Raw genomic sequence first — 26,476 nt, 5'->3', positions numbered from 1 at the left:
TTGCGTACCCTTGAGGAGCGCCAGAAAAAAGCGCACTACCCAGTGGACTCCATTGCAGGGCTGTCCGGACAGCCCTTCCGGCGCAGGGTCAAGCCTTCTCCCTCGCTGTGTGTGAGAGACGCTCTGTCAAAATCTCGCGGGCGCTTCCGCCATGGGGAGCCCGGGTTTGGCAAATCAGTACAGCACATCCCGAAGGAGCCCGGAAGCTTTCTCTCTCGCAACCTGCAGAGCGCCTCTTCTCCTTCCGCCCCTTTCTAGCTCTAGGATCCCGCGGCCTGCGAGGGGGCGGGGCCTCGGCTGGCTGGGAATTCTGGCGGGAGCGCGGCAGGTGAGGCGGAGGCCGCGCGCGGGAAGGCCGGGGGCGCCTCGCTGGCCGGCAGGCAGGCAGGCGGGCCCCGGGGACGGGGGAGGCGGCGGGGGGTCCCCTTCAGATCCCAAAGCGGCTCACAAGCTGCAAATGGCTGCAAGGCGAAGCAGCGTGGCAAATACAGGTGCCTGGACTAGTCGTCCCCCCTCCCGCCCCGGGTCCGGCGCAGCGAGGGCCCCGCGGCCTCCGGGTCAGGGGCAGGAAGCTGCTCGCCGCGGATCCCGAGGCTGGGGGACCAGGCGCCGGGGGCTGGGCTAGGCGACCCTGGGGGTCCCTTCCGGCCCTAGGATTCGACGATCCGCTGGAATCTGAAAGGCAAGGGCAGATCCCTGTTATGGGACACCCAGGAGCAGGATCCGAGCACAAGAGCATCTCTCCCCTCCTGAGGTTACCAGCAGCTGGAATTCAGAAGCATTGCTGCCTCCAGCTGGGAAGGCAGAGGGCTGTGTTTTTCTTCTATAAGACACCCCCTATTTTGGGGGAGTCCAATTCAAGAAAATGGGGGGAGATGTATCCGTGTATAAGACACCCCTAATTTTTGGCATTATTTTTTAGGGAAAAACCTAGCCTTATACACGGAAAAATACAGTACTTATTTATACTTTCTGTGAATAAGTAACACTGGGGATTGGACTGTTGGGGTGTATTCTGCTGGAAAGGGTTGTTATCTTGGACCATGCAAGGCTTGATGAGCCCCAGCAGTTATTGAATATATACCACTCAGCTTCTCCACTCAGGTCTTAGTTCTACATGGCTTCTCTGCCGCTTTGAATGTTAGTGATACATTAACCTTCTGCTCGCCTTTTAATTTTATGGCACTCCACAGAAATTAGCTTCATTTATTAGGCATTACATGTTTATATTGTTGTTCTTATGTGTCTCTAGGGTACGTGAATTCTTCAGTAAAGTCTCTGCTGGAAAAAATATGGATGGTGAGTTTTGAATTTGTCTAATCTTCTAAAGCCATTCAGTTTCTTCCAGACTTGAAAATGTTGTCACTGCTCCATATGCAAGGGAGAACAAACCAGCCAGGAAGAGAAGGTTGTTGCCAGTTGATTTGGAGGCAGTCCCATTCTGTTCTTTTCAGCCAGATAAATGGCAGTGCCGTGGCACACGGAGGGATGCTTGAAGAACTTGAACTTTGTGAATTCCTGTGCAGAATTATTTGATGTGCTCTGCTGCTGAACTGCATCCCCATTTGTTTTCTGAGCTGGCTTGAATACTGGAACTAGATTAAACACTGTCTGTTTTCTAATCAGGGCTCTCATTAGATGCACACTTGCATTGTATTGGGGCTGGGGGTTGTGTGTCATCTGAGCCCTGGTAAGTTGCTCCTTTTTATTTATTTTTTTCCAGGTGATGATAACTTGGACCTGCTAGCCTCCCTGTTAGAAGAGAATGAGGCAGCTGTGGGGCTGGAGTGTGAGGAGAATGGTGTTAATGTGGCTACAGATGGAGAGCCGGATGAATATAATGAGTTATTTGATGCAGAAGATGATGAATCCTATACCGAGGAAGTGGAAGCTGACGAGGGAGAGTCCAGTAGCGGCAAAGAAAATGTGTCTGAGTTGTTTGGAGATGTGGGTGACCTGTCTGAGGAAGAGGAGGCGAAAACTGTGCAGGAAACATCTCATTCTCTAGCTGAAAAGGAGAAGACCAATCAACATCTGCAAGGTAAAAATCATTATTTCATTTTGGATGGTTTAAAGTTGCTCACCTTGCAAACCTGAGGCTTTTGTCTTAACCATACCTATGAATACAAAAGATTTTCAATGCATAATCCGCCCTCGGCACATGAGCCGAGTCCGCCCTCACGTGAAGGACCTCTGTGCTGTGCTCTAGGCTCCTCTGTTCTCGGAAGATTTCCTTCTGTGCCTTCTAGCTTTTCGATTTGAAAGCAAGTGGGAGGATAAGGAAATAATCAAGGGCCTCAAGACTCAAACATCCCTGTGTTCTGTCATGGCACAGATTAGGAAGGATAGACCTAGGGAAAGAGTAGTGGTTGTGATGACACTTGTTAAGCCAGACATTTCCAAAGTCCCTTTCGGTGGCCCAATCCGTCCCCTGTGGCAGTTTATTGGCCCTCATGGCCCTTCACTTCATCAAATCTGGCCCTCTTTGAAAAACGTTTGGACACCACCGTGTTAAGCATTTCACATTGTTCAAGGCGGCAGAAATGATGGTTTGGGATCAGAGAGAAATCCCGTATGGTGCGGTGTTAAATGGAGTCAGTTATATCACAGGCGATCTCTCCTATCAAAGCCTGGCTCTTGGGGAGTGAGAGCTGGGCACCTTACAGGAAACATGGTGAAAATTTGACTTTTGGTTATGCACTTTACTTTTTACCTAAGTTATTTTTATTGATGACAAATGGCTGTTTTTAAATAAGATACTTTTTAAATGTCCATTTATTGTTTTCAACTTAGATGAACTGAGGAAATTGCGGGAGCAGATGAAGACACTCCAGGAGCAACTGCAAAAGACCGCAATAGGGCAGCCTGCTAACATGACCCCTAGCAAGAAAAGTTCTGGTAACTGGATTATTTGTTTTATGTAGCTGTTCAGCATCTAAACTCAAGCTTATTGCTAGGTTATTGTGGTAATCCTTAGTGATATCTCTTTGGAGCCTTTAATATCAAAGCATTCTATTGGATTGTGTGGATTTTTATAAAAGCCAGCCTGAGCAAGTTGTTAAATTCAGTACATTAGAGCCTTGCTGGTGCATTCCTGAGATTATCAAGATAATAACCAGACTTCCATATTATCCATGAACTTAAAGGTTGGTTCATTGATGGCCCAAAAAATCCCAATTGAAAAATATGGAAACGTATGCTTCTTGTCTCTCAAAATGTACCATCTCCATTTGGGAGCAAACATAATCTTTTTGTACGCCAGCAAATATTGCATGCTAATCCCTCCTCTGCTGCTTTGGCTGCATAAGGAGTAGAACTGAGTTTGCTAGTAATATACAGGATGTTTTATTTAAGAGGCTTGTTTCTTCTCTGTTGCTCTAGCTCAGATGCCTGGGGAACGTAAGGCTGTGTCTAACTCAATCACGAGGTCTTTCAGATGTTGCTGGACGCCAACTACCATCATCCCTGACCATTGATCATGCTGGCTGGGAGTGGAGTGATGGAAGTTGGAGTCCAACAAACTGCTGGAAGGCCACCGGCTGCCCACCCCTGACCCTAACTTGAGTTTGCACACTCTGTTTCACCATCTGGGTCAGTTCATAATTTATTATCAAGGAAGCCATTAGGGCTGCAGTCTTTAAATGCACTTAACTAGGGAGTAACCCCATTACGTATTGTAAATATGTGGAAGAGTGCACTGTAAGTCTTTTAAATATCCTTTCATTTCTTCACCAGGTAAGTCTCCTGCTGCCCCCCTAAAGCAAAGGAAGCTTCGCGAGTCACCTTGTTTCTCAGCCCAGCTCAGCTGTCCTGCATTGGCCGCAAACACAGGTCAGGGCCAGAAGATGAAACCTTCACTGTCTGGTATAGTAGTCAATATTTGTTCTCAGTCACGTCAGTTGATGCACGATGTTTTGAATTTCATTTTCACAGAAATGATAAATATTACTTTGCTTGTTTTCCGAAATATTTTTCGGAATATTTTTGATGCTGCCAATGTAGATATGTTGTCAAAAGAATTGATCTTATATATTGTCTTGGCAGCATGACTAGTAATTGCAACTGAGTGGAAAACAACCCTGAATCTTACACTGGGTGCTTAGTACCACTTACTCTGGAATAGAGCTATAATGGAGAAGGTCACACATAATCCCAGATCACCCCTAAAGAAAAGGGGCTTACTACCTTGTGAATTCTGCAGCAAGAATGTACCAGGCAGGCTGGATATAATTCTGCCTGCAAAGTTTGAAATGTGTTGAGCATGGGAAGCCTGTACATGTGTGAATTACAGGCGTGTCTGCTGAAGAGGGACTGATGCTGAGGGAAATGGTGTTTACACCGGAGAGCCCTGCTGGATCAGACTTCGGCCCAGCTAGTCCAGCATCCAGTTCTCGCCACCTGGGTACCTGTGGGAAATTGCACAGAGGAGATGAGCACAGCAGCCCTCCCTTCTTGGGCGCCCCAGCAGCTGGTACTCAGAGGTTCCTGGTAGCACACAGCCACCAAGACTTCTTGTGTCTGCCACTGCTTCTAGCTTGTCCTCTGTTGCTCAAAATGGCTAGCTTTTGGCAGCAGATGGGAAGGTGTAAACATTTTAATGCAGAATTAGTTGTCTGTCTTGGCTCTGTGACATGACGCACAGCTTTTGCCAAAGATTATTTTTCTGAAAAAAGTTCAACTGTGCTTTTCACAAGGTATGACTTTTCCGTTTTTCCCCTGTTCCTCTTACAGAGAATAAAAGACATGCTTCAAAACCAGTTTCAGGTTTGTCGCCTCAGCCTCTGAAGTCCATGACTGGGAACAGACCTGATTTGGGCACCAGTCAGAGATCCCAAGGGCCAAAGAATGCTGGTGTGAATAGTCAAGAAGTCTCCTTTGAAACCTTCTCTGGACTGAGGCTAAGGTCAGCAAGCTTATGGGGGAAATGTTGGGTTTGTTCCTTGAGTATAGCTTGTGGCCTAAAACTGTTTAGATACCTTGCTAATATTATTATTTTTTTTAATCAGCACCACAGATTTATGGATTTTGACTTCTGCATGAAAGCTGCAAATTAAGTGCATCATTTCTTTTGAATATTTTTTTTAAAAAATACTTTATTGAATTCAAACTTAAACAGGATTACATAATAGCAACAGCAAATGAAACTCGTTCCCACCCTCCCTTTTACGTCTTTTTATCATGGCAAAGGACTGTGCAAAGCACCAGATTTCAGCCATTGAAAAGCTTACAAGTTAGTTTCTGAGACTGAATTGTCTTCATGCATATATATTTTAGTCTTAATAACTAGAAACATGTCTTTGTGTCCTTTAAAAAAAAAATGAAAGTACAGATGCTCAGGAAGCTGATTTTTGCATCCCATACCCAATTCTGAGCTCTCTGTATTTTTGAAACTCCACACTCCTCCTTTCCCTGGGCTGGAAATGTTTACACAGACTAGTGATGAAGCCCCTCTTGTTGTCTTGAGTGCTCCACAGAGGGGATTTGATAGAAGTTTCCCTATCCCTGTGTCATTCTAATAGTTTCCTCCTTGTTTTCATTGCAGAAAACCCCGTGTATCCTCTGTTGAGATGGAAAGAAAAATGACAGGCCGAAAGTTTATTAGACTTTCTCAATTGCAAGACAAGCTTGCTTCATTAAACCTTGAGGAAACAGACTGGGTAACATTCGGAGTCATCATAAAGAAAGTCACGCCTCAGAGCTCCAATAACGTAAATGGTTTTATGATGTTATGTCCTCTCAAGTACGACATTTTGTTGAAGTAAAAAATTGGTTACCATCTCAAAATTCTTGTTTAATGTATGAATAAGCCTACAGTCCTCTTGGGCATCTGGGATGTTGCCCTCTGCCCTATTGCAGTACTGGTGCTGTAAACACCATCGCAGGTAGGGCAGTCCTCTCCACATTCCTGGTGAAGCTGAATGTTGGCAGATAAAAGAAAGTACTTACTCAGTATATGGAGTATAGACAGTGCTTGGCTGAAAACAAACCATAGTGGCTGCTATGGTTAAAGCATTCAAAGTAGCTGCTTCCCCAAGCAGGTCATCGTAAGCATCCTTACTAGGAAGCAAGCTCCATTGAACACAGTGGGACTTCTGCGTAAATATGCATAGGATTGTGCTATTAAACACCTTTACAGCAGACATCTTGCTGTGTATATAACTTTCTCTGGTGATGGTAATTATTTTAAGGCTGACTCAAAGGATTGTAGTTATTTTGTTCTTCTTCTTTGCTCCCGCTCTGCATATCCAGGGTAGAACCTTCAGCATCTGGCGCTTGAATGACCTGCATGACTTCAGCCGCTGTGTCTCATTGTTTCTGTTTGGTGATGTTCACAAAGATCACTGGAAGACAGAGCATGGCATGGTCATAGGGCTACTTAATGCTAATCTCATGAAACCGAGAGAAGGATCAGACGAGGTGTGTGTAGATCTGTCTCTATATAAAAGATATACAGTGGTACCTCGGGCTACATACGCTTCAGGTTACAGACTCCACTAACCCAGAAATAGTGCTTCAGGTTAAGAACTTTGCTTCAGAATGAGAACAGAAATCGTGCTCCGGTGGCGTGGCGGCAGCAGGAGGCCCCATTAGCTAAAGTGGTCTTCAGGTTAAGAACAGTTTCAGGTTAAGTACGGACCTCTGGAACGAATTAAGTACTTAACCCGAGATACCACTGTATTTAAAAACAGGTATTTTGGTTTTTTGACATACAGTTTATTGATTTCTCCATAGGGAACTCTTTCAACCATATTGTATAACGCTTTGCATAGACATCAGTGTAGAAAAGATGAGGAAATCCTTTGTTTTCTCTGTCTCCCCATATAAATATTCCTTCTCCTTGGCCACAGTTGCGTCTGTCACACAGGAGGTCTTTGAAGGCTTCTCTTTAACTAGGTCTTGAAGTAGCAGCCCCTTGCCTCTCTTGATGGCTGCTCAGTCCCTGGAGGGTCTTTGACTACGAGGGAAGCAAGGGCTCTGCCTTTGTATCCCCTTTGTGGAGGGTACATAGCACTGTGGATACCTCTGTAAAGGCAAATAGCATAGCTGAACCGTGCATACTGGCTGGCTTCAAGTTATTGTTCGGGAGATGAGGCCTGGTGGCAGTTAGCTGTGGGAAGCAGCTCGTGAGATTGACTAAGAGAAAATAGAGCTGTAACAAGTTTGCAGAAGGCTTTGATTTGCAAACAAGTATCCTATAAAGCAGTTCTCTTTACTTGCAAATGCCTCGCCCCACAGATCCAGAGGTCACTTTCACTCTCTGCTTTTTTATTGGATCTCTCACTCATCTGACCTGACCTGATCCAGCCTCATTGCTGAGGTTTTTGTTAAGCAGGGTATGGGGTTTGTTGGGAAATGGCAATTGTCCTGACCGTGATGTGTAGCAATGAGGCAGTGGGTGGGAGGCAGATGTCATAGACCCACAGAGGAAGGATTATGCACCTGTGTGTGGAAAATCCTCCCACCACTTCTCAAGTTTTTAAGGAAGAAGTGGCACAACCCTTGGCATAGCATGATGTTACCTTGAGCCCTGGACTGAATCCTTGGCTATTTTCAGTTCAAAAGAATGCTGTGTATGAAAAGGATAACATTGATGAAAAAGAAAAAATGGTGTTTGTCCTCGGACTAAATCTCAAATAGTTACTGGCAGAGCATCCCCGTCACATCCAGGTGCCCAGTTGAATGCGATCCTACTCAAGGCTGAGGAAAAGCTGCATTCTTTTCACCTGATGGCAGCTATCAAGCCATGGGCGAAAGGCGTGAAGGTGGAGAAAATGCAAGTGCCTGCCAGTATATATTGGAGTAATATTGTGTTTTTTGACTGAAATATTTTTTAGAAACCCTTGCTGGCAATGAAAAGAAGCAGAGAGTCCCTGTTTCAAAATAGCACCAGGCGGCATCTTGGCTGGGACCCCGTCATGACTTGAAGAGGGGATGCATTGCTACAAATATACACAGCCTATCTACCATTCTCCCTCCCTCTATCTATCTATCTATCTATATATCTATCTATCTTTTTATTAAAAAAAACCACAACTTTGCTGGGGAGCAAACAAAAGGAACACACATTTTCCTGTATCTTTTCAGAGCAGGAAATGAGAAAGCTGAGCCTTGGTGCTTGCTAGAAACAACTGGTGACCGAGCAGAGTCAAAATTTGTGGACCCCTACTGACTTCTCACAGCGACACCATTTTTCACTTGCTAATGGCACTTAAAGCACTACCTCCAGTGAAAGCTAATGCCCCTGGCTGAGACAAGTCCCTTCATCTCTCTGAAGCTTGTTGTACTTCTTCTGGTTAGGTGTGTGTGTCTGTCGATCATCCCCAGAAGATCTTACTTCTGGGTGAGGCCATGGACTTGGGAACCTGTAAAGCGAGGAAGAAAAATGGCGAGCCCTGTGCACAGATGGTTAACCTGGTATGTATAGCTCATCTGACATTACACTGTGCTTGGTGTGAGCTTGTGCAGATGTCACCTGAGGGCTTACAGTTTAGTTCTGTGATTGTGCTAGTCACAATTTATAGCAGAGGTTGCTGACTTTTGGGGCTGATGGGCACATTTGCAAGCTGGTGTGGGCACCACAACCTACTGTGTTGCATAGAGTCTAATGCTACTTCCAAGCTTGATTTCAGAGTGGGGAGGGGACGCTGTGGTCACCAGGAAAGGCTCTGTTGGCACACACCGTACGTGCCCACAGCCACCATATTGGTAGCCCTTTATATCAGAGCAGAGATGGTGACCTCACGTGTGTTGGAGGGCCAAACTGTCCACCCAAGATATGGCCAAAAGTCATACCTGTTATTTTTCTCTCCACTGAGAATTTACCAGGTTTTGATGGGAAAGGGCAGAGGAAGACAGTAATAGGATTTCTAAAACTAATCTTCCCTGCTGAGTCCTAATGTGTCCCCTTCCATATTTTTCCTGCCCAAATCCCTTGATCAATACCACTCCTCCCAGTTGCGGGTTCTTCTCTTTTTCCATTTGCATGTACAAATACCTGTGCTACCGGGAACCTGAGAGAATGCAGAAAGTAGCTACGGGTTTGGAGCAGCACACACTAGAGATGACTGACTTTAATTTGATCAAAGCTTTTCTCATGGAGGAGATTTAAGCCACCTTGTGTACTCCTGCCTGCCATAAACGGCTATAGTTCTTTGTATTTTAATTATAATTATTTTTGTTAGTTGTTTTCCGCAAGGCATCTCAGAGACAACTGGCGCCTTACTTTTTCAAGCTTAGTGTTTGCCCGTAGCTTCTGATTTCCACTAGAGCCCAATGCGTCTGCAAACAGAGGCATGTTTCCTTTTCTCATATTTTGCTCTGTTGTGACAAGTACACAAGGACGAACTCCCTCGTCTTTCTCTTTCTTCAGAATGAATGTGAATATTGCCAGTACCATGTCCAGTCCCAGTACCGGCGGCTCAGTTCAAAGCGGGCGGACCTGCAGTCGACCTTCTCAGATTCCCGAGCTCCGAAGAGAACAGCAAAGAAGAGCCTTGGCTTGAAAGAGAGGCTTTGTCAGGATGGCTTTTACTACGGCGGGGTTTCCTCAGCTGCTTATGCAGCTTCAGCGTAAGAGAAACTACATCTCAGTGTCCTTCTGTGGAAGTTCCCTTCCGGATGAATGTGAACGTTGTTCACTTGCATTTTTTCCCGAATTTAACTTTATTATATCAGTTTAAAACAGGGGCGGGGGACCTTTTCAGCCAGAGAACCACATTCTCACTTGGGCAACCTTCTGGGGCCACAGATTGGTGATGAGAAAGGCCAGAGGCAAAAGTAAATTTTCCCTTTGTATGGAAGACTTCGTGGACTTGTGCTGGTGCAAAATGTTTTAACTGCTGCTCCACATTGTGTTAAATGTTTTGTGTTGCTGGAGTTTTTAGTGGTTGGTTTATTGGTCTCTACATGCTGTGAATGGCCCACAGAATGCAACTGGATAGTAAAAAACAGATAATTAGGCACAGTTTTTGAATACCCTACTATAATCACAACCACGGTGATCACGGTGATCACAACCACCACCCTTATATGGGTGGTGTCATTCCCTCTGTTGAGTTGCGCTCTGCTTTACTTCTTCAGTGCAGCAGCTGCCGCCCCAAAGAAGAAAATCCAAACAACTCTGTCCAATTTGGTTGTAAGAGGAGTTGATGCAATTCTACAGGAGACCAAGCAGAAACTGGGTAACACGTTCTCTTCTGTTTTCTTAAAATATCCCCTTGCTGTAAAATGTCTTTAACATCCGTCAAACATGGATAGCTCAGTCTGTTGCGCAGGAGACTCTGTAAACCATGGTTTGCAGTTGGGAGCCATCCTTGGGAATGTATAATCTTTCACCCTCTCCCTTTCTCTGTCAGGTTTTTGTGTTACTTGAAGACTGTCACAAGCCATGGCCAACCCTAACCATGTTTCCTCAAAACCTGTTTCAAATTGTGGCTCATGAATGAAACTTGGCTGGTGTTCATGAGGGTTACTTTTGGTTCACAGGTAGCAAGATACCATGGTTAATACTTCAAAGGGTAGAGGGAGGGAGGAGATGTTCCAGAGACTAACTAAGGAAGAACAAGTATATTTCCAAGGCAGGCTCCCAATTTGAAAAGTATGCCTAGGCCAGTGGTGGCCAATCTTTTAGAGATCAAGTGCCCAAACTGCAACCCAAAACCACTTATTCATCACAAAGTGCCAAGACGGCAATTTAACCTGTATACAGTGGCACCTCTACTTACGAACGCGATCCGTTCCGGGGTGCCGTTCGCACCCTGAAAAGTCCGTAAGTAGAGTGCCGCTACTGCACATGCGCAAAGTGCGCAAAGCGCAGGCAAACCCGGAAGTAAACACTTCTGGGTTTGCCGCGTTCATAACCTGAAAGTTACGTAACCAGAGCAGTACGTAACTAGAGGTATGACTGTATCTCATTTTTTCTGTGTGTTTCACATTTCTTCTTTATGACTGCTGGTGTAATAAATAATCCTTCATAAAAGTTATTACATAACATTCTTCATTAAGTTATCTTTCCATTCATATATAATTTAATGACCTAACTCAGTGCTTTTTTTCCTTTAAAAATGATTAGGAGTACTCTAATTTTGACTCAAGAAAATCAGTTCAAATTGGGAAAAATAAATACAGTGAATTTCTTCTCCTGTTAAATTCACAAAATGTATAGGGGTATGTGTCCCCACGTAAAAAAGCACTGGTATTATTCCAAAAAAAATTGGTGTTATGAGCCATCAAACCTCTGAAATACACTTTTCCCAGAAGGTTCCACCATTTTGGCCACTATGCTAGTGTACACTGGAGGGCTACACTAAGAGCCACCCTCTCTCAGTTGTTAATTTGGAATAATAATAATAATTGTCTGTGTACGCACATACAAATTGTGTGTGTGCGTGTGTGTGTGTGTATACCGTATTTTTGCACCATAACACTCACTTTTTTCCTCCTAGAAAGTAAGGGGAAATGTCTGTGCGTGTTATGGAGGAAATGCCTACGGGTGGCATGCCTACGGATTTTCCTCCTCTAAAAACTATGTGCGTGTTATGGTCGGGTGCGTGTTATAGAACGAAAAATACGGTATATATAAATAATATATATATTCCCCCCAAAGAAAGAAGGCTTGAGCTTCATTATGAGCCCTGTCTTTGCATCAGATGTCAAAGAAATAAACAACTGTTTGACTTTTAGAAGACATCTGAAGGCAGCCCTGTTCAGGAAAGTATTTTGCATTTGAAGTCCCCCCCCCCCCCCCCCCCCCCGTTTTTAACATTCTGTTGGAAGCCACCCCGAGTGGCTGGGGAAACCCAGCCAGACTGGTGGGTTAAAAATAATGAATAATAATAATAATAATAATAATAATAATAATATTTTTGCCACTTCTTCAGCTGCCATTTGATCACAGCCTCTACGGAATGAATTCCTTTGTTGGCTTCCATGGGACAGCCCAGTGAACATATAAACCTAGCAGTCCCTTCTTAGGTTGCTATCTTTATATGCTTGCTGACTGACCTGGGAGTTAAACCCTGTTGAACTCTAGGCAATTTACTCCTGAGTAGAAACAGACTGGAGAGAAGCCATGGAGCATCAAAAGTCACACCTGTTCCACACCTCGCTCGCACGCCAGTGTCGCATGGCTCTAAACGCGCCCAAGAGCAGAGCAGGAAGGCGGGTTGGGCACAACCAGACTTGATGGCAGGGAGGCGGAGCCAGTCCAGAGGCAGCCGTCAGGTTTGGTTGTGGTGCCCTTCAAGCCCTCCTCCTCCTCCTCCCCCCCCCCCACCCCCACAGAACAGCTGGTCGCAGGGTGGCAGAGCTGCAGGCTTGACAGTGTTCCTGCATCACAGGAGCCCTTCCTCTACTCCTCCCTCCCCCCCCCCCAGGGCAAGTGGCCAGGAGCTCCTAGGCGACCGCACACATGCCCACAGAGAGGGCGCTGAGTGCCCTCTCTGACACGCGTGCCATAAGTTTGCCACCACTGGCCTAGGCTGTTCTTAATCTGTGTGCTGCTTTCATCCCAGGTTTAGGCTTCTTTGTGTGTGCTTCGAGTAGTATAATTTTGACAAGTCATAACACACGAGTTGTGTTCCTTGAGGCTGCATTGCCTTAGAGTTGCCAGCCAGTGGTGATCTATTTAGCTATCTCACAGGCTTCTGCAGTTTTAGTAGGGATGGTTCACTTGTCCAGTTTTAAATATCTCCTAAGGGCTAGAAATTTGTTTTGGATTTTCTTTGAAGGGCAAGCAGGACTCAGCGTCATCAACCACCTGTGACTAGTCTGTGAATCTGCTGCATTGTTACATTGCATGTTCTGTTTCAGGTTTGCCAAAACAACCTTTGCCATGTTCAGAGGAATTCAAAGAACTATTGTCAGTGCCCTCTTTTGGAGCAAGAAACCTGAATAAACACCTAGCCAAAGCCAGTGCACCAGGTATGTCTGCGGGGGGAAAGCAACCTATTTGACTCCTGCTGAGCAACATCTGACTCACCTACAACTTTATTTATGTCCTCCCCAGTATCTGTTGGGAAGCAAAATCCAGCATTCCAGTCCATCTCTGCTTCAGCACTGATTAAGCAACAGAAGCAGCAAATGCTGGAAGCCAGGAAAAGGAGGTCTGAAGAGATGCAGAAGAGGTAACACCATGATGGTCATGTGAGGACATGGTTCAGTAGCCCAAACTGCTTCTTTTTCAGTGTTATTCACTGTAGGTGTGATACACTCAGTAACTTAGAATCATAGAACTGTAGAGTTGGAAGGGACTATGTGAACCATCTAGTCCAACCCTCTGCAGTGCAGGAATCTTTCCCCCGACGTGGGGCTTGAATGCACAGCCCTGACATTTAAGAGACTCGTGCTCTACCAACTAAGCTATCCAGCATCTATCAATTTAAGTGAGTCAGCTCTGAGTAAGACTTAGGTGGATCTCACCCCATGCTATTTCAAATCCAATATTAAATATCTAGCATATATAATACATTTTTATTTATTTCTACTGTTTACTCAACTTGTTGGTACCTTTATGCGGGTGTCTCAAGATGACTCACAGAATAAAATCCAATCCAATTTTTTAAAGAACCAGCGCAGAAGCTCATAAAACCATTAAAAAATATCCTTCCATTTTCCAAACTAACTAAGCATACCAAGGAAAGTTGAAGTTGGCATATCATGAACAAAAGGGGGGAAAGCCTCCAGTAAAATCCAAACTGGGTCATAGGAATCTGCCTTCTATCAAGCCAGATCTATTGTCCATCTGGCCCTTTATTGTGTATCACAGGGATTGGGGTTAATGAGACCCAACACGTGTCCCAGTTTGGCCTGCAAGGCCGTTTACCCAAACCATGCCCACCTGCCCCACACCTGTCATCACATGTAGCCTGGGAGGTGGGGCAGGTAAGGGAGCCTTAAGATGTGCTCTCAGGGCTCTTTGGCAAGGGAGCCTTGCTGGCGCTACCGATCAGCTGATTGGCTCTGACCTCAAGGCCTCCGGGCCACAGCGCAGGCTCCCCATGGAGACCTCCGTGGCGCAGCTGCACCTGCAGACAGCAGGGCTTGGGAGTCAGCGCTGATGAGCTGATGGTCAATAACTTCAGGACCTGCCTAGTTGGGCACATGGCTATGGAAAGATGGGTCACCTGATGATCTAATGGTGTTGCAGGTGGGAAACGCAGGATCCAGCTGAGCAGCCACATTCAGTTCCCTACCCCAGTCTACAACTGCTCTTGTGAATTTCCACATTTCAGACGTGTGGCCCAAGATCCAACATTTTGGAGAGAGGCCTCAGAGGGGACAAGGTGACATCCCATGGCTACTCTGAGTCTTTTCCATCCCTACCTGAATATGATATAAACTTGCGGTGCTGAGAAAAATGCCTAATCAGGATCCCTGCTGCTGCTTCCTAAAGTGATTATGTTACTTCCATTTACATTTCACACTGGCATCAAGCAAAGTCATACAGTGGTACATCAGGTTACATACACTTCAGGTTACAGACTCCGCTAACCCAGAAATAGTGCTTCAGGTTAAGAACTTTGCTTCAGGATGAGAACAGAAATCGTGCTCCGGCGGCGCGGCGGCAGCAGGAGGCCCCATTAGCTAAAGTGGTGATTCAGGTTAAGTACGGACCTCCGGAACGAATTAAGTACTTAACCTGAGGTACCACTGTGCTTGGAGTCAACCCAGTGAAATCAATAGACTTAGCTGGAGATCACTCTTTGTCTTCAGTTTATGAACTCTGACAGTCCATAGCTCACAGAGAACTTCCACTTTGGATGGAGGATCTCACATCTTTCATCTCTAAGCAATCTGTGTTTATCAAAGCAATGATTCTTGACACGCCTTTATCAAGCAGAAAGGCCAGTGGCACTAATGATAGACTGTACCCTATAATTCTTCTTATTAAATCTCTAACATCCTGCTCAATTTGATTTTGGGGCATGACCCTCAAGAAGGCAAAATCTCAGCAGACTGATGCCCTCCCAACAGCCTTTAGCATCATGGATTCTGTTCAGTCTTTTTGTACTCAAGTACCATCTGTAAGATGGGACGCAGGTGGCGCTGTGGGTTAAAGCCTCAGCGCCTAGGACTTGCCAATTGAAAGGTCGGCGGTTCGAATCCCTGCGGCGGGGTGCGCTCCCGCTGCTCGGTCCCAGCGCCTGCCAACCTAGCGGTTCGAAAGCACCTCCGGGTACAAGTAGATAAATAGGGACCGCTTACCAGTGGGAAGGTAAACGGCGTTTCCGTGTGCGGCTCTGGCTCGCCAGAGCAGCGATGTCACGCTGGCCACGTGACCCGGAAGTGTCTCCGGACAGCGCTGGCCCCTGGCCTCTTAAGTGAGATGGGCGCACAACCCCAGAGTCTGTCAAGACTGGCCCGTACGGGCAGGGGTACCTTTACCTTTACCTTTACCATCTGTAAAAAACCTTCAGAGAAAAACTTCTGGTAGAAAGCTTTTTTTAAAAAAACACACCTCACGCCAAACCTTTGTGCTTTAGTGAATAGTTTTTGTTTGCTTCTGAAAACCGTGGACAGTAGAGTCAGTGGTTCTATATTTTGCAAATTGGTCTGCAGAAGTTACTAGTCTGATACAAATTCACAGAGCCTGGTACACGGGGGGGGGGGAGGGGGCTACATTTATCTCCCATGATTCCTGGCAGCCCCAAACAGTACCAGGGCCCAGGGAAACCTACTGGCAAACTCAGGTTTGGGTGTGGAAGGGGGTGGGCTTACAAGTGGCACTTGGGGGCGCTTGGCGCACTGCCAGGCCTATTCCACAGCCATCCAAACATGATCTGGGTTTTTTCTTAATCCAGGATGGGCAAGCTTGCCAACCACTAATTATGTTTTTACTACCCTGCTAGCTCCAGCAGACTTGTGTAGCTAAACATAATTGGGGGGGGGGCGCGAGGATCAGGACCCTAAGCTATGGAAAAGCTTCCCTACTTAAAGTCAGTTGTTAATCCTTGCAGATGAAATTCTCTGGAGAGAGGAGTGTGCAGTTGGTGGTGGAGGTGGAAAGGCCTGTTTCTCACCATGTCGTCTTCGGCTCAGGAGGCAGGCAGGGTGTCACATGCCATGAACCTAGAAGCTGGCCTGAGGCTTATGCGCTACTTGGTTGACACTCCCTACCCCCCCATAGACATGTGTTGGGAGAAGGCTAAGCCAAAAGATTCCTTGGCTGTATGAAAGCAAGATGTCTCCTGACCTTGAGTATTTAAACCTCTTCCTCTAGCATTGTAGTTTCCAAACTTTCTACCTTTAGTGAACCTTTTCTACATCCTGCTCACCTTCCATGAAACCTCCATGCATTGCAAAGCACTCAGTAGCATGTGTGAATTGAAAGAGTGTGGCCTCCAAACTCGGCACGCCTAATTGTGCAGATGCACCTTGCGCAGGTGGCCCAGCTGTCTTTCAGGAAAGCTTGTCTGTCATTACTGGTTTTCTCACTGAGAAACCCTGATGAGCTTCTGAAGAGCTCCCGGTTTCACCACAACAGTCTGAAAAGCCCCTTCTCTACAGAGTCTTAACAGGATTTTTGCGTCAGGGAATCCTGTTTTCCTACACTACCTCCCCAAGCAAGGTGATAATGGATTTTGTCCTTTTGTTTAAGGTTTCTTCAAAATACAAGTCATGCAACTGTGGCAGCAATGCCACCTTCCTCAGGACCAGCGGTGCTACGCTCTCCAACTCCCGCGGCAGAGTTTCCCAAAGCTGCCAAACTGTCAAGCCCCGAAACTCCTAGACTTGGCACAGGCTTCTCTGAAGGAGACGATGTTCTCTTCTTTGATAGTTTGCCTCCTCCGGTGCCCAAACTGAATGGCTTGGCAGAAGCTAAAAAGGTATCAGCTCCTCAACTTCTCCCTAACTGCTGCCCCATGGGTAGGGTACAGAGTCATAGTACAAGGATCAGTCAAGCTGCTAATAGCTTGTAACTTCGTCATTCCAGGTGGCCTTGGAGACCAACCATTGGGTTGTCAAAGATTTGTGATAAGGTTGCCAGCTTTTTAGCCCAGCACAAAGGACTGTGGGAGTTTTCAGGACTGGACATACACTGTGCTAAAAGACAATAATAGGATGGGTTTTATTATTTTAAAATGATTATTTCGATTGTAGCTTTTGCCTTGTATGTTCAGTTGTAATAGACTTTTAGCCAATTTAGTTGATAAACAGGAAAGTAATTCTGTGAGTTTTGTAACTTATCACAGCAGCCTTAACAAACTACAGTTCCCAGGATTGGGGGGGGGGGTGTCTGATCTGTGCAATGGGGTGTTTGTGGGTGGGTGGGTGATATTTGTGTGTGATGGAGAACAAGCATTGGCCTAGTTTCCACAAGCACAGTAGAGCTGTGAGAAGGGGTTATATGGTCTTCAGTGACATTTAAAGTCTACTCAGTATTGATCTAGAGCAGATTCCAGTGTATAGTGAGCAGAGTAAAAACTTAAACACATTGCCAGGTTCCCAAGAAATAGACAGAGGCAATTATATTTCATCTAGCAGAGCTTTACTGCTACTGAGGGCAAATGATCATAATGGTCACAAATCCAATACATTCAGGATTGGAACTGTCCATAAGAAATCCAGTTGCAGCAGACTTAAGTTTACAGTATAATAAGACTAAACCTTAACACGAAGCATACTATGTGCAGAACACTGCGCCAGAAGGAAAAGAGATAGAAAGAGAAAGTGAAACCCAGGCTCCTTCTGGCCTATTATTATAGTCAGCATGACCTTGAGAGAAAGATAATAGGACCAGTTTAAAGCAGCTGTACTCAGCTTCTCTGAAGGAATAACCCAAACATCATGAACCTTATGCTTGCTTGTTTCACACAGAGAAGCTCCCAGAGGCTCCCAGAACCCTCTTGAATTAATTGCACATCAAATCAATACTTTCTACACTAAGAAATGCAAACTGACATTCAGCTCCAGTGATCCTTGCTGGCTTTTCATACTGGTTTTAATGGCTGACTTTTGCTACATGTCTTGAGTCTTTCTTTTGTTGCTTTTAGATGGCAGCTATAAATAAACTACGTGCAAAAGGCCGGGTCCTCGCCAAAGTGGACCCAAACAGCATAAAAAGGAAACGATCCAGTCTAGACATTCCGGAGATTTCTGAGAGAGCTGAGAAAAACATCGCTCTGTCCCAAGGTATGGAAAGTCTAGAAACTTTTTACAAAGATAGCCACAGACTTGCATCGGAATTAAGTCTCTTGGGTCCAGCCCAGTGTTTCAACCAGCTGGTGTCAAGTTGAATGGTTTGGCTTGAAGTTGCTCCCTGAGACATTGGGCAGAAAACAGCGCAGACTACAGGCAGCGGGCTTTCATCTTTCCTTTCTCGCTTAAATGTCTGGTTACGGGCTACATGCCTGCACTGTGGAAATCCCTGAGATTTCTGTGCTGGAAATCACTGGTTTCTATGCGAGCAGAATTGAGGTAGCAAAAGAGGACAGCTCTCCTGACTTCTAACTTGATTCATAACATTTGTATAAAGTCCCTCAACATAATTTGCTGCCTTCCGTGGCTTCAGTATTCCTGCCAGTAGATATTTATACAAATTTTGAATTCTCTCTTCCTCGTCCATTTTTAGAAATTCATTTCCCACCACTGGCTGACAGACCCATTTACCTCATTCCCTTTTCCTCTGTTGTCAGTCAGTGGCTGTCAAGTGGCCTCTTGAGTTTACCCTGAGAGTTGCAGCTGAGATGCATGACCAAAAATACCCCCACAGCAGCAAGAGTTTGCTCCTTGGAATGACTGGGGAAATGAAGGATCTTGGCAGGTTATGTAATAGATTCACTGTATATTGTTGAAATAATTTCCCTGTTGGATCCAGCCAAAGGCCCATCTGGGGTATCCCTTGTCTCCAGAAGTTTCCAGCCGGATGACCCTGAGGAATCTGGTAAGTAGGGCATGGTGGAGAAAGGCGTGCCCTTTTTTTTGTCTGGGGTGACCCAAGCAAATCGAAATTCTGCACATTAGAGAGGCACAGGTAAAAGATCTCTGTTTGTATGGCACACTATGCAACACCTGTCATCGGAATGCATTACCTTAGTTTCTGTTGCAGCAGAATATCCTTTGGAAATAATGGCTAAGCACGTGTATATGTTTCTCTTCTGTTTCTGTTGATGTTGATGCAGCAGAACCTGCCGGGAAGAAACTATGCCAGCAGCTTGCGTACTTGGAGTCTGATGAATTTCAAGAGATCTTAAATGCTAAATCCAAACACACGGGTGTCCTTAAGGAGGTAAGCCCCTCCCGCATACAAAGGAACTGGCTGGGAATGCCTGCATTGTGAGGAGAATCAGAACTTACAGGGTTAAACAGTTCTGTGTGACGTCTCACATTCTGAGGCGTGGTTATGTTCACATACGGGAATCTTTCTTTGTGTGTGAGTTCTCTTTCGGTTTTGACTGAGAGACGAAAGGATGTGCGCTCTCTCGCTGGGCTAATTTACGATGTTTTTCTACGCATTAAAAGACTGTTGGAGATAAGAGAGAAACCTGCATTCAGTCTGATTTATTATCCACACACGGCAACAGTTTCTCCCGCTGCTGAACTCTGTTAGGACTATGCTAAGAGAGCTCGAGTTTTCGACTGGCACGGACGTCCGTCTGGCGCAGCAGAAGTGTACTGGGCGCCATCTTCTTTCACATGCATGTGGGTGCTATTGGGAGCGTGTAAAGAGGAAAGGATCCTGCCTAGCAGCAGAAAATAGGACTGTGTCATCTTCAAGAGACATGCCTAACAGTTTTGCAAGAGAGGCATTACTCTGATCTGATCTGCTGGCCTGCATTGTGTGTCAGAATTCACTACCAGAAATTCAGCATTGACCATTTTCAGTGCAAGGAGAAGAGACTGCAGTGGGCTTCACATCTGACCCCTCAACTGCGTTTCCCAGAAGTCTGCTTTAAGAATGTGGCAAGTATTGAAAGGCCAAACAGACTTCTGGGAAATGTAGTTGCTGACCAAAGAAGAGTCTGAATGCAGAGAAACATTTTTCTGACAAAGGCAAAAATATGAGTTCTTCATAAGTCTGCAAAGCAGGGGTGGGGGCTTCAGACCCGGGGGGCCAAATGAGGGCCCCTGGGTTCTCTGCCGGGCCCTTGGGACCCTTCCCAGACTATACCCCTCAGTGGCCCTGCTCTTCCCCCTCCTCGAGTGGCTTTGCCTGGCTGGAATGTGTCCTTAAGCTGCGACCATGTCTCTTGTTTGCGAGGTGGGCGTGAGTTGCCTGTTGCTGCACTTTTACCTCTGGCCTGGGCAAGTGTGCCTGTGAGGGAGAATGGCCCACAGGCTGAAAAAGGTTCCCCACCCCCACTGTTACATGATTACACAACTTCATTTTTTGTTATCAGACGTTTGTCTTATTTGTTGATGTTTGCAGTGGGAGGAGCGGGTGCCTGGTTTATTTTATTATTTGTTTTTTTCAGCTTTGAGTACTATTAAATATCCCAATATATGCTTTTTGGCTTTAACAACTGACCCTTGTCTTTTCACAAGGCCTCTGGTTTTGCTGTTTGTTCAGTAGATGGCACTCTTCCTCTGAGTCAGCGCTGAATCAGTTCCCTTCTGTTGTTTTGGAAATGCATGCTGCCTTAGGCATCATCCAGCAGTTTTCCTTTTTAAGTGTATATGAATGCAGTTGCCTTTATCAGGAAATTCTCTGCGGGCTTTTGTGTGTCCGCGCCCTTTTTGTACCCATACATGTTGAACACTTACAACCTGCCTCCAAATGAGACATTGCATAGTAGATACCACAGTTAGAGCTTTTGGATTTCCTCAGGTACAATGCCTTTTGAGGGAGAATGGTTCAGTTACAAATTGTCAGATGTTGGGCTTTTGAGTGATGAAAGATCAAGTGGTTTTACATAATATATTTTAACTGGCTCTAAGAGTGACTGCATTTCAGGGATGAAAATGTTTCCAAGCAGCCCATCAGAATCTGATAGTTCAAGAAGGGGTCTGAACAAACTAAAAAAATACAACTGTGTGTGTGATTTATATATATATATAATTTCAGGATGAGGATTCAATTGAAATTAATTGCTTATTGTTTCTGAAAATCCTTTTTTCAGCTATGTGGGGTTTTTTTAAGTTTCATTTACAGTGTTAACAAGTTTTATATTAGCTGTTTACACATCTAGATTAAAGTTTCATCTCTCCTCCTGCCATAGTTTGAGGCTGAGCTGCAGGAACGCTATTTTGAGCCCCTGGTGAAGAAGGAGCAAATGGAAGATAAAATGCGGAGCATCCAAGAAGTGAAATGCCGTGTGGCAACGTGCAAATCGGTGAGTGAAGCAGCCCCTTGAAGTTCAGCTTGATCAGTGTTGGATGAAAAATTCATTTTGACCCTCAGGAAGCTTTCCTCCAGAAATCTGCTCAGGAGGGGATCCAGGGCTGCCTTTTTCCTTTCATGATTACAGCTGCTTAGAACAGCTCCATGGCTGCACAGAAAAAAGGTTGCTTTGAAATGACTGCATCAAACATGCAGTCCCTTTCCTGGAAATTGTGCAGTCAAAAAGATGGCAGTGTCCCTTGTAGACTTAGAAGCATTTTAAAACCACTTCTTCCCTTCCCTTTCCCCCCCTTCTGTCACAGCCACGGAGGAGGTAGATGCACTCTTTACAGCTTCAACATGTTTAAGGAAAGGAGAAGGAAGCCTTCTGGCCATCTCATAAGTACAGTGTGGACCAGGGATGAGGAACCTGTGGCTCTCCAGATATTATTGGACGACATTTACTCCCATCCTCCCCACCATTGGCCATGCTTGCTGGGGCTGATGGGAGTTGTATTTCAGCAGCATCTGAAGGGTCACAGGTATGGATGCAGGCATGAATCGGTTCATCGATTATGTGGCTTAACCTGAAGATCTATATTCTGATCCATGCATGGGTCTGATGGGCAGGCAAAATAGGTAGGTATGTTCCAAAATATGAAGTGAACTGCAATCCTCCCATCCTTAACCCCAATAAGGCATGTCAAGGACTCCACGCTCCGCACTGCATGTACTCACGCTCCTGCAAAAACACAGCACATCCTGCTAGGGGCTTAAACTGCATCTCCCAAGCATATCAGGATGTGACCTGAGTTTTGAAGGCAGCCCCAGGTCAGTGGAAAGTGATCCTCCCGTGAGGTGCCATAGCATTTGAAAAAATAATAGCATTAGCGGAGTGGGTTGGTGCCAAGAAACAAGCTATAGCTTTCCTGTGCCTCTCGTAGCACATGAAGTCCCAGGGAGGGAGAATGTCCTTGTTGGATCCACCTTGGTTTGTGGCCTCATGCACAGGTCAGTTTGCTCTCCAAAAAGGAATATTCACCGTTAAAAGCCCACTCTTACTTATTTCTTATTACATTTTCACCCCATCTTTCCTCCCAAGAAGCTGAAGGTGACGTGCACCATCCCTCCTCTCCCATTTTAGCCTCACCCCCCCCCCCTGTGAGAGAGGGTAGGCAGAGCCATAGTTCCTGGCCCAGGGCATGGCAGAGTGGGCTTTCAACCTTCCTCTCCTAGGTCCTAGTCCAGCATTTGCAGTCTCATAACCATCTAAAGCTTTGTAGCCAAGTCCTGTTGAATACAATGATAAGCAGATCCAGGTTGTATTTTTCACACTGGTATCCTGTCTTTCCGGATAACCCAGAATAGTGAAACCTTTTGAGGTAGGCTAGAGTGAGAGAGCAAACTTTTCAGTGGCCAACTCATCCCTGTCCAAGTGTAGCATGTGGTTATTTATTAAATTTGCATATCACCCTTCATCTGTAGTTCTCCAGGTCAGTTTACAGCATAAAAACACATTATTATTATTATTATTATTATTATTATTATTATTATTAATACATGCATGCATACATACATACATACATACATACCCACCCCACCCCACCCCACCCCACCCCACCCCACCCCACCCGTCTGGCTGGCTGGGCTTCCCCAGCCACTCTGGACGGCTTCCAACAAAATATTAAAATACAGTCATCCATCAAACATTAAAAGCTTCCCTAAACAGGGCTGCCATAAGAACAAGAACAAACCCATCACACAGCATTTCATTGTATTAATTGCTGCTGATGTGGCTGCATATTTGTATTTAAGACTTGCAGAAGATGGACCTCTTTTCCATCATTAAAATGCCCTGATCCTTTGGTGAGTTTCACCATTGATGCAGATAGCTATTGTGCGATCTGCATTTTGCCAGGATTTACACTGTGGCGACAGAGGTGGTCTTAAAGAGGAAGAGGGACCAGTGTTGGGGGAGCAGAAGCAAAGAGTTCAAATGGGATGTCCTCTCAGGTGTACAATATAGCTGTTTCCCTCTGGTTCGCAGAGTAATTTGCTCTTCTGGCACAGCAGAGGACTGGGTTTTCACTACGACCGTGACTTTGAAGAAGTTGGAGAAAGTGTGTGTGACTCTTTATTTCCCTCTCTCTTCCTTTTACACAAGTGCAAGTATACCTATTTCAAGCTCCTGGAGTCATGTGTGGAACAAAATCATGACTATCACTGGCATGATGGTGTAAAACGATTTTTCAAGTGTCAGTGTGGAAATAGAGCCATATCTCTTGACAAGCTGCCGAAAAAACACTGCAGGTAAGAGGAGCTGCATTCTCCCCTTCTCACGCAGACCGTTGCGCAATCTCTCAACCCTACTGCATTTTATCTGCAAAGGTTTGTCAACGTGCATCTCTCATCCCTGGCTGTAGACTGAAAAGACTTGCTAAATAATAGTGGTCTGGTTTATTCATTTTGTTTGGTGGGCAAGAGCTCACTTCACCATTTGTCTAGACCAGTGGCCCTCAAAGGGTACAGAATGCCACCCTGGTGTGGCAGGCGAGGATGGCAAGAGTGGCTGGAAGATTCAAGGACAATCAAGCATTTAAACATTTCAGTGCAGTATAGTATAGTGTAGTATCAAAATAATTTTTTAATATGCAGAATATGGATAGATATCCTTTTAAAATGAGAGCAAGAGCCTCAAGTGATACTGTGGACAATCCTAGTTGTGTTTTCCAACTGTCTTTCTTGTCAATAAAACATTGGATGTGATGCAAGCAGATTTTATTCTGCAAGTGTGGCCCAGAGAGAAAAGTTTGAGACCAGTGGTCTAGGCAGTCCTTTCCAATGAGAAATGGCTATGAAGAGGCATGAAGATAACGCCCAGAGCAGTGGAATGGGGGGGGGGGGGTTGGACACTTAAATGGCAACGTTCATGTAGGAAATGAAACCTTAAAACAGTTTGGTGCAGCACTGCTACCAACAGCTACTGAAGCAACCCTGATTTTTCTGTCTTCCCTTTTCAGCAATTGTGGTCTCTTTAAATGGGAACGTGATGGAATGCTCAAGGTAAGAGGAAACCCAAGGCTGTCTACCTACATTAAGAAGCTGGGGAAGCTGTGGCTTATTTTAATTTTTTTCATTTAGTCCCACTTTGTCCCTTTTATCAGCCCAAGGGTCCCTCATTAGGAACATACTTAGGGGTGGCTGGAGCCAGACAGTCACACACACAGCCATCCGTTCCATTTTCCTTTCCCCTCCCCTCCTTCCCTCATCTGTTTCTTCTTCCCGCTCCTGCCCCAGAGCAACTGAGCTTTTAGAAAAACCTCCTGGGGCCCAATGATGCTTCTGAGAGCTCAACTTTTACAAGCTTGATTGGCGCTGGGGGAAATCCTAATTGCAGCTGAGGAGGGAAGGATTAGGCCTCCCTGTGTCCTGGGACCATCCCAAAAATAGCCCCATACACTTCAGTATGAGTGAGGGAAGAGCTGAGTAGTCCTCTCCATTGGGCCTAGGCTGGGAGCTGAGCTGAGGAAGGGGGAGAGGAGTTCCATCTTTGAATTGTCCTCCTATACTAGTTGGCTTATATCTATAATCTCCTGGGGTGTTCTCCTGTGTGAGCCTCACTGAAATGAATGAGGATTGCATAGCAGGTGAACTTTCTGGTGAGTTTTACCTGAAGAAGATTGTATCCCTGTGTTTTGCTTCTTGATAATTTATTGAGAATTATTTATTGAGCTGGCTTTTATTCTACCATATTGGACACAACCTCACTGCACGTTTCTCCTTTCTAGGAGAAGAAAGGTCCCAAGATTGGTGCAGAAACTCTTTTACCAAGAGGGGAAGAACAACCACGATTCCTCAGCAGTATAAAATAGCTATGAAAAGTTATTTCTCTCCTTTACACTTGCCTTTTGAATTTATCTCTCATGTCTGGTAAGGTGCAAGTAGCTCTGTGTTTCAGAATGACTGAGGAGTTCCTTCTGAAAGACACAGACTGCAGTAGCAACCCCACTTACCTGACAGTAAGCCCCATCCAATTCAGTGAGGTAGATGTCGCTAGAGACCCCCAACCATCTTTCCTTCATGAAGTCTGAATGATCCTTTGCTTTGCGCTGTCTTTGCTCAGTCTGTAATGTTGAATGGGTGAACCCGGTCATTCTTTAGGATTTGCTTGTCACTTGATGAGAGCTATTTTCCTAGACTGTGTGTTGTATGTTTTCCAAGGAATTAGAGGGTGCCTCTTTGAAACTGCAATTTCTGCTAATGTAACTGTAGCCAAATTCAGCTGTATTATCTGACACTACTTCAGAAGTGCCACAAGAAATATTGACCAGACTAGGCCCATGTCTAGAGAGCGATATCAGCATTAAATAGTCCTTTTTATTTCTAGAACATACACCAAACTGTGGGACTGTTTATATATTTGTAATATGTTCTCTACATTAATGTATTTCCCCAAATACCCACCTAGAATAATTTTCCTATTGAAGGGGAAAGTAGTTTGTGATTTTTAGTGAGGCAAGTTACCTTGTTTTTATTGCCTTTGCTTTTAAAACTTTTTTTATCTAGCTTAACGTTTAAAAATTCTTCTAAATTTGGGTCTGAATCTTTTATCAATAGTTTAGAGGATACAGGCTGTTTCAGACTGTGAACGGTCTGCTGCAAAAACATGATCTTCTGTGGAAGCAGTCAGAAAAACCTGTATTTCTTCTCTCCAAACGGCTGTAAGGTTTCTTATTAAACACAGCAAGGAACAATGGAATCCCCAAAATTAGAATATACGGCTGTGTGAAATGGAGCTAAAACCTCATAAAACAAAGGACTTTTTTCTGAATGTATGCCACGTTGGCTCTTCTGTCTTCCCTTGTGACATTATGTAGAGAGGGACTTTGAGATGTGGCTTAGAAACGTTCTTATCTATTCAAGTTATCACTAATTAATTTGCTTCCCTTTCAGTTGTGCCCATATGTACCGCGAATATCAAAAGTGTTTCCTTCAATCACTAGTGTATTTTGTTCAGTGAACCAGTGGCGTACAATTTCTTGGCATCTTATTGCTACTGGAATCTCTTGAAAACTGTAAATATCTTAACCACAGTGCTGTGATTGAAAATGTCACCAGGTTGTATTGGAGCCTGGTGTATATAAAGCATTGTAAAATGTACAAAGGGGGCCTAAACAGCCCAACATATATTGTTTACAATAAACACTCATAAAAATC

At 45.1% G+C, this 26,476-nt stretch overlaps 1 protein-coding gene across 3 annotated transcripts; it reads left to right on the top strand.

The window, feature by feature from the left end:
* Positions 1-281: 281 nt before the first annotated feature.
* On the top strand, positions 282-26,476 carry MCM10 (minichromosome maintenance 10 replication initiation factor). 3 transcript variants are annotated; one of them, XM_079993307.1, is made up of 21 exons: positions 282-328; positions 1,253-1,299; positions 1,724-2,041; positions 2,794-2,898; positions 3,736-3,864; positions 4,732-4,903; positions 5,543-5,708; positions 6,250-6,417; positions 8,299-8,415; positions 9,371-9,570; positions 10,081-10,181; positions 12,811-12,921; positions 13,007-13,124; positions 16,598-16,826; positions 17,994-18,132; positions 18,824-18,883; positions 19,110-19,228; positions 21,159-21,272; positions 23,424-23,569; positions 24,280-24,322; positions 25,048-26,476. In XM_079993307.1, exons 2-21 carry the CDS (start codon positions 1,293-1,295, stop codon positions 25,129-25,131), a joined length of 2,646 nt encoding a protein of 881 aa, XP_079849433.1. In that variant the 5' UTR covers positions 282-328; positions 1,253-1,292; the 3' UTR covers positions 25,132-26,476. The 3 variants fall into 3 exon arrangements, with proteins under 3 accessions (XP_079849433.1, XP_079849432.1, XP_079849431.1); XM_079993306.1 differs by lacking the exon at positions 282-328 and adding an exon at positions 1,120-1,140 and having other exon boundaries at positions 3,736-3,831; XM_079993305.1 differs by lacking the exon at positions 282-328 and adding an exon at positions 1,120-1,140.

The sequence above is a fragment of the Podarcis cretensis genome (genome assembly GCF_951804945.1).
Source record: "Podarcis cretensis genome assembly, chromosome: 10".
NCBI lineage: Eukaryota > Metazoa > Chordata > Lepidosauria > Squamata > Lacertidae > Podarcis > Podarcis cretensis.
The sequence above is the reverse complement of the archived record's forward strand: the minus strand, read 5'-3'. Positions and strand labels throughout refer to the sequence as shown.

Bases quoted from the DNA above. Each gene is read 5' to 3' on its own strand.
- MCM10 (XM_079993305.1), top strand. The intron at 2,042-2,793 runs GTAAAAATCATT...TTTTCAACTTAG, and splicing joins GACCAATCAACATCTGCAAG to ATGAACTGAGGAAATTGCGG. The intron at 3,865-4,731 runs GTATAGTAGTCA...TTCCTCTTACAG, and splicing joins GATGAAACCTTCACTGTCTG to AGAATAAAAGACATGCTTCA.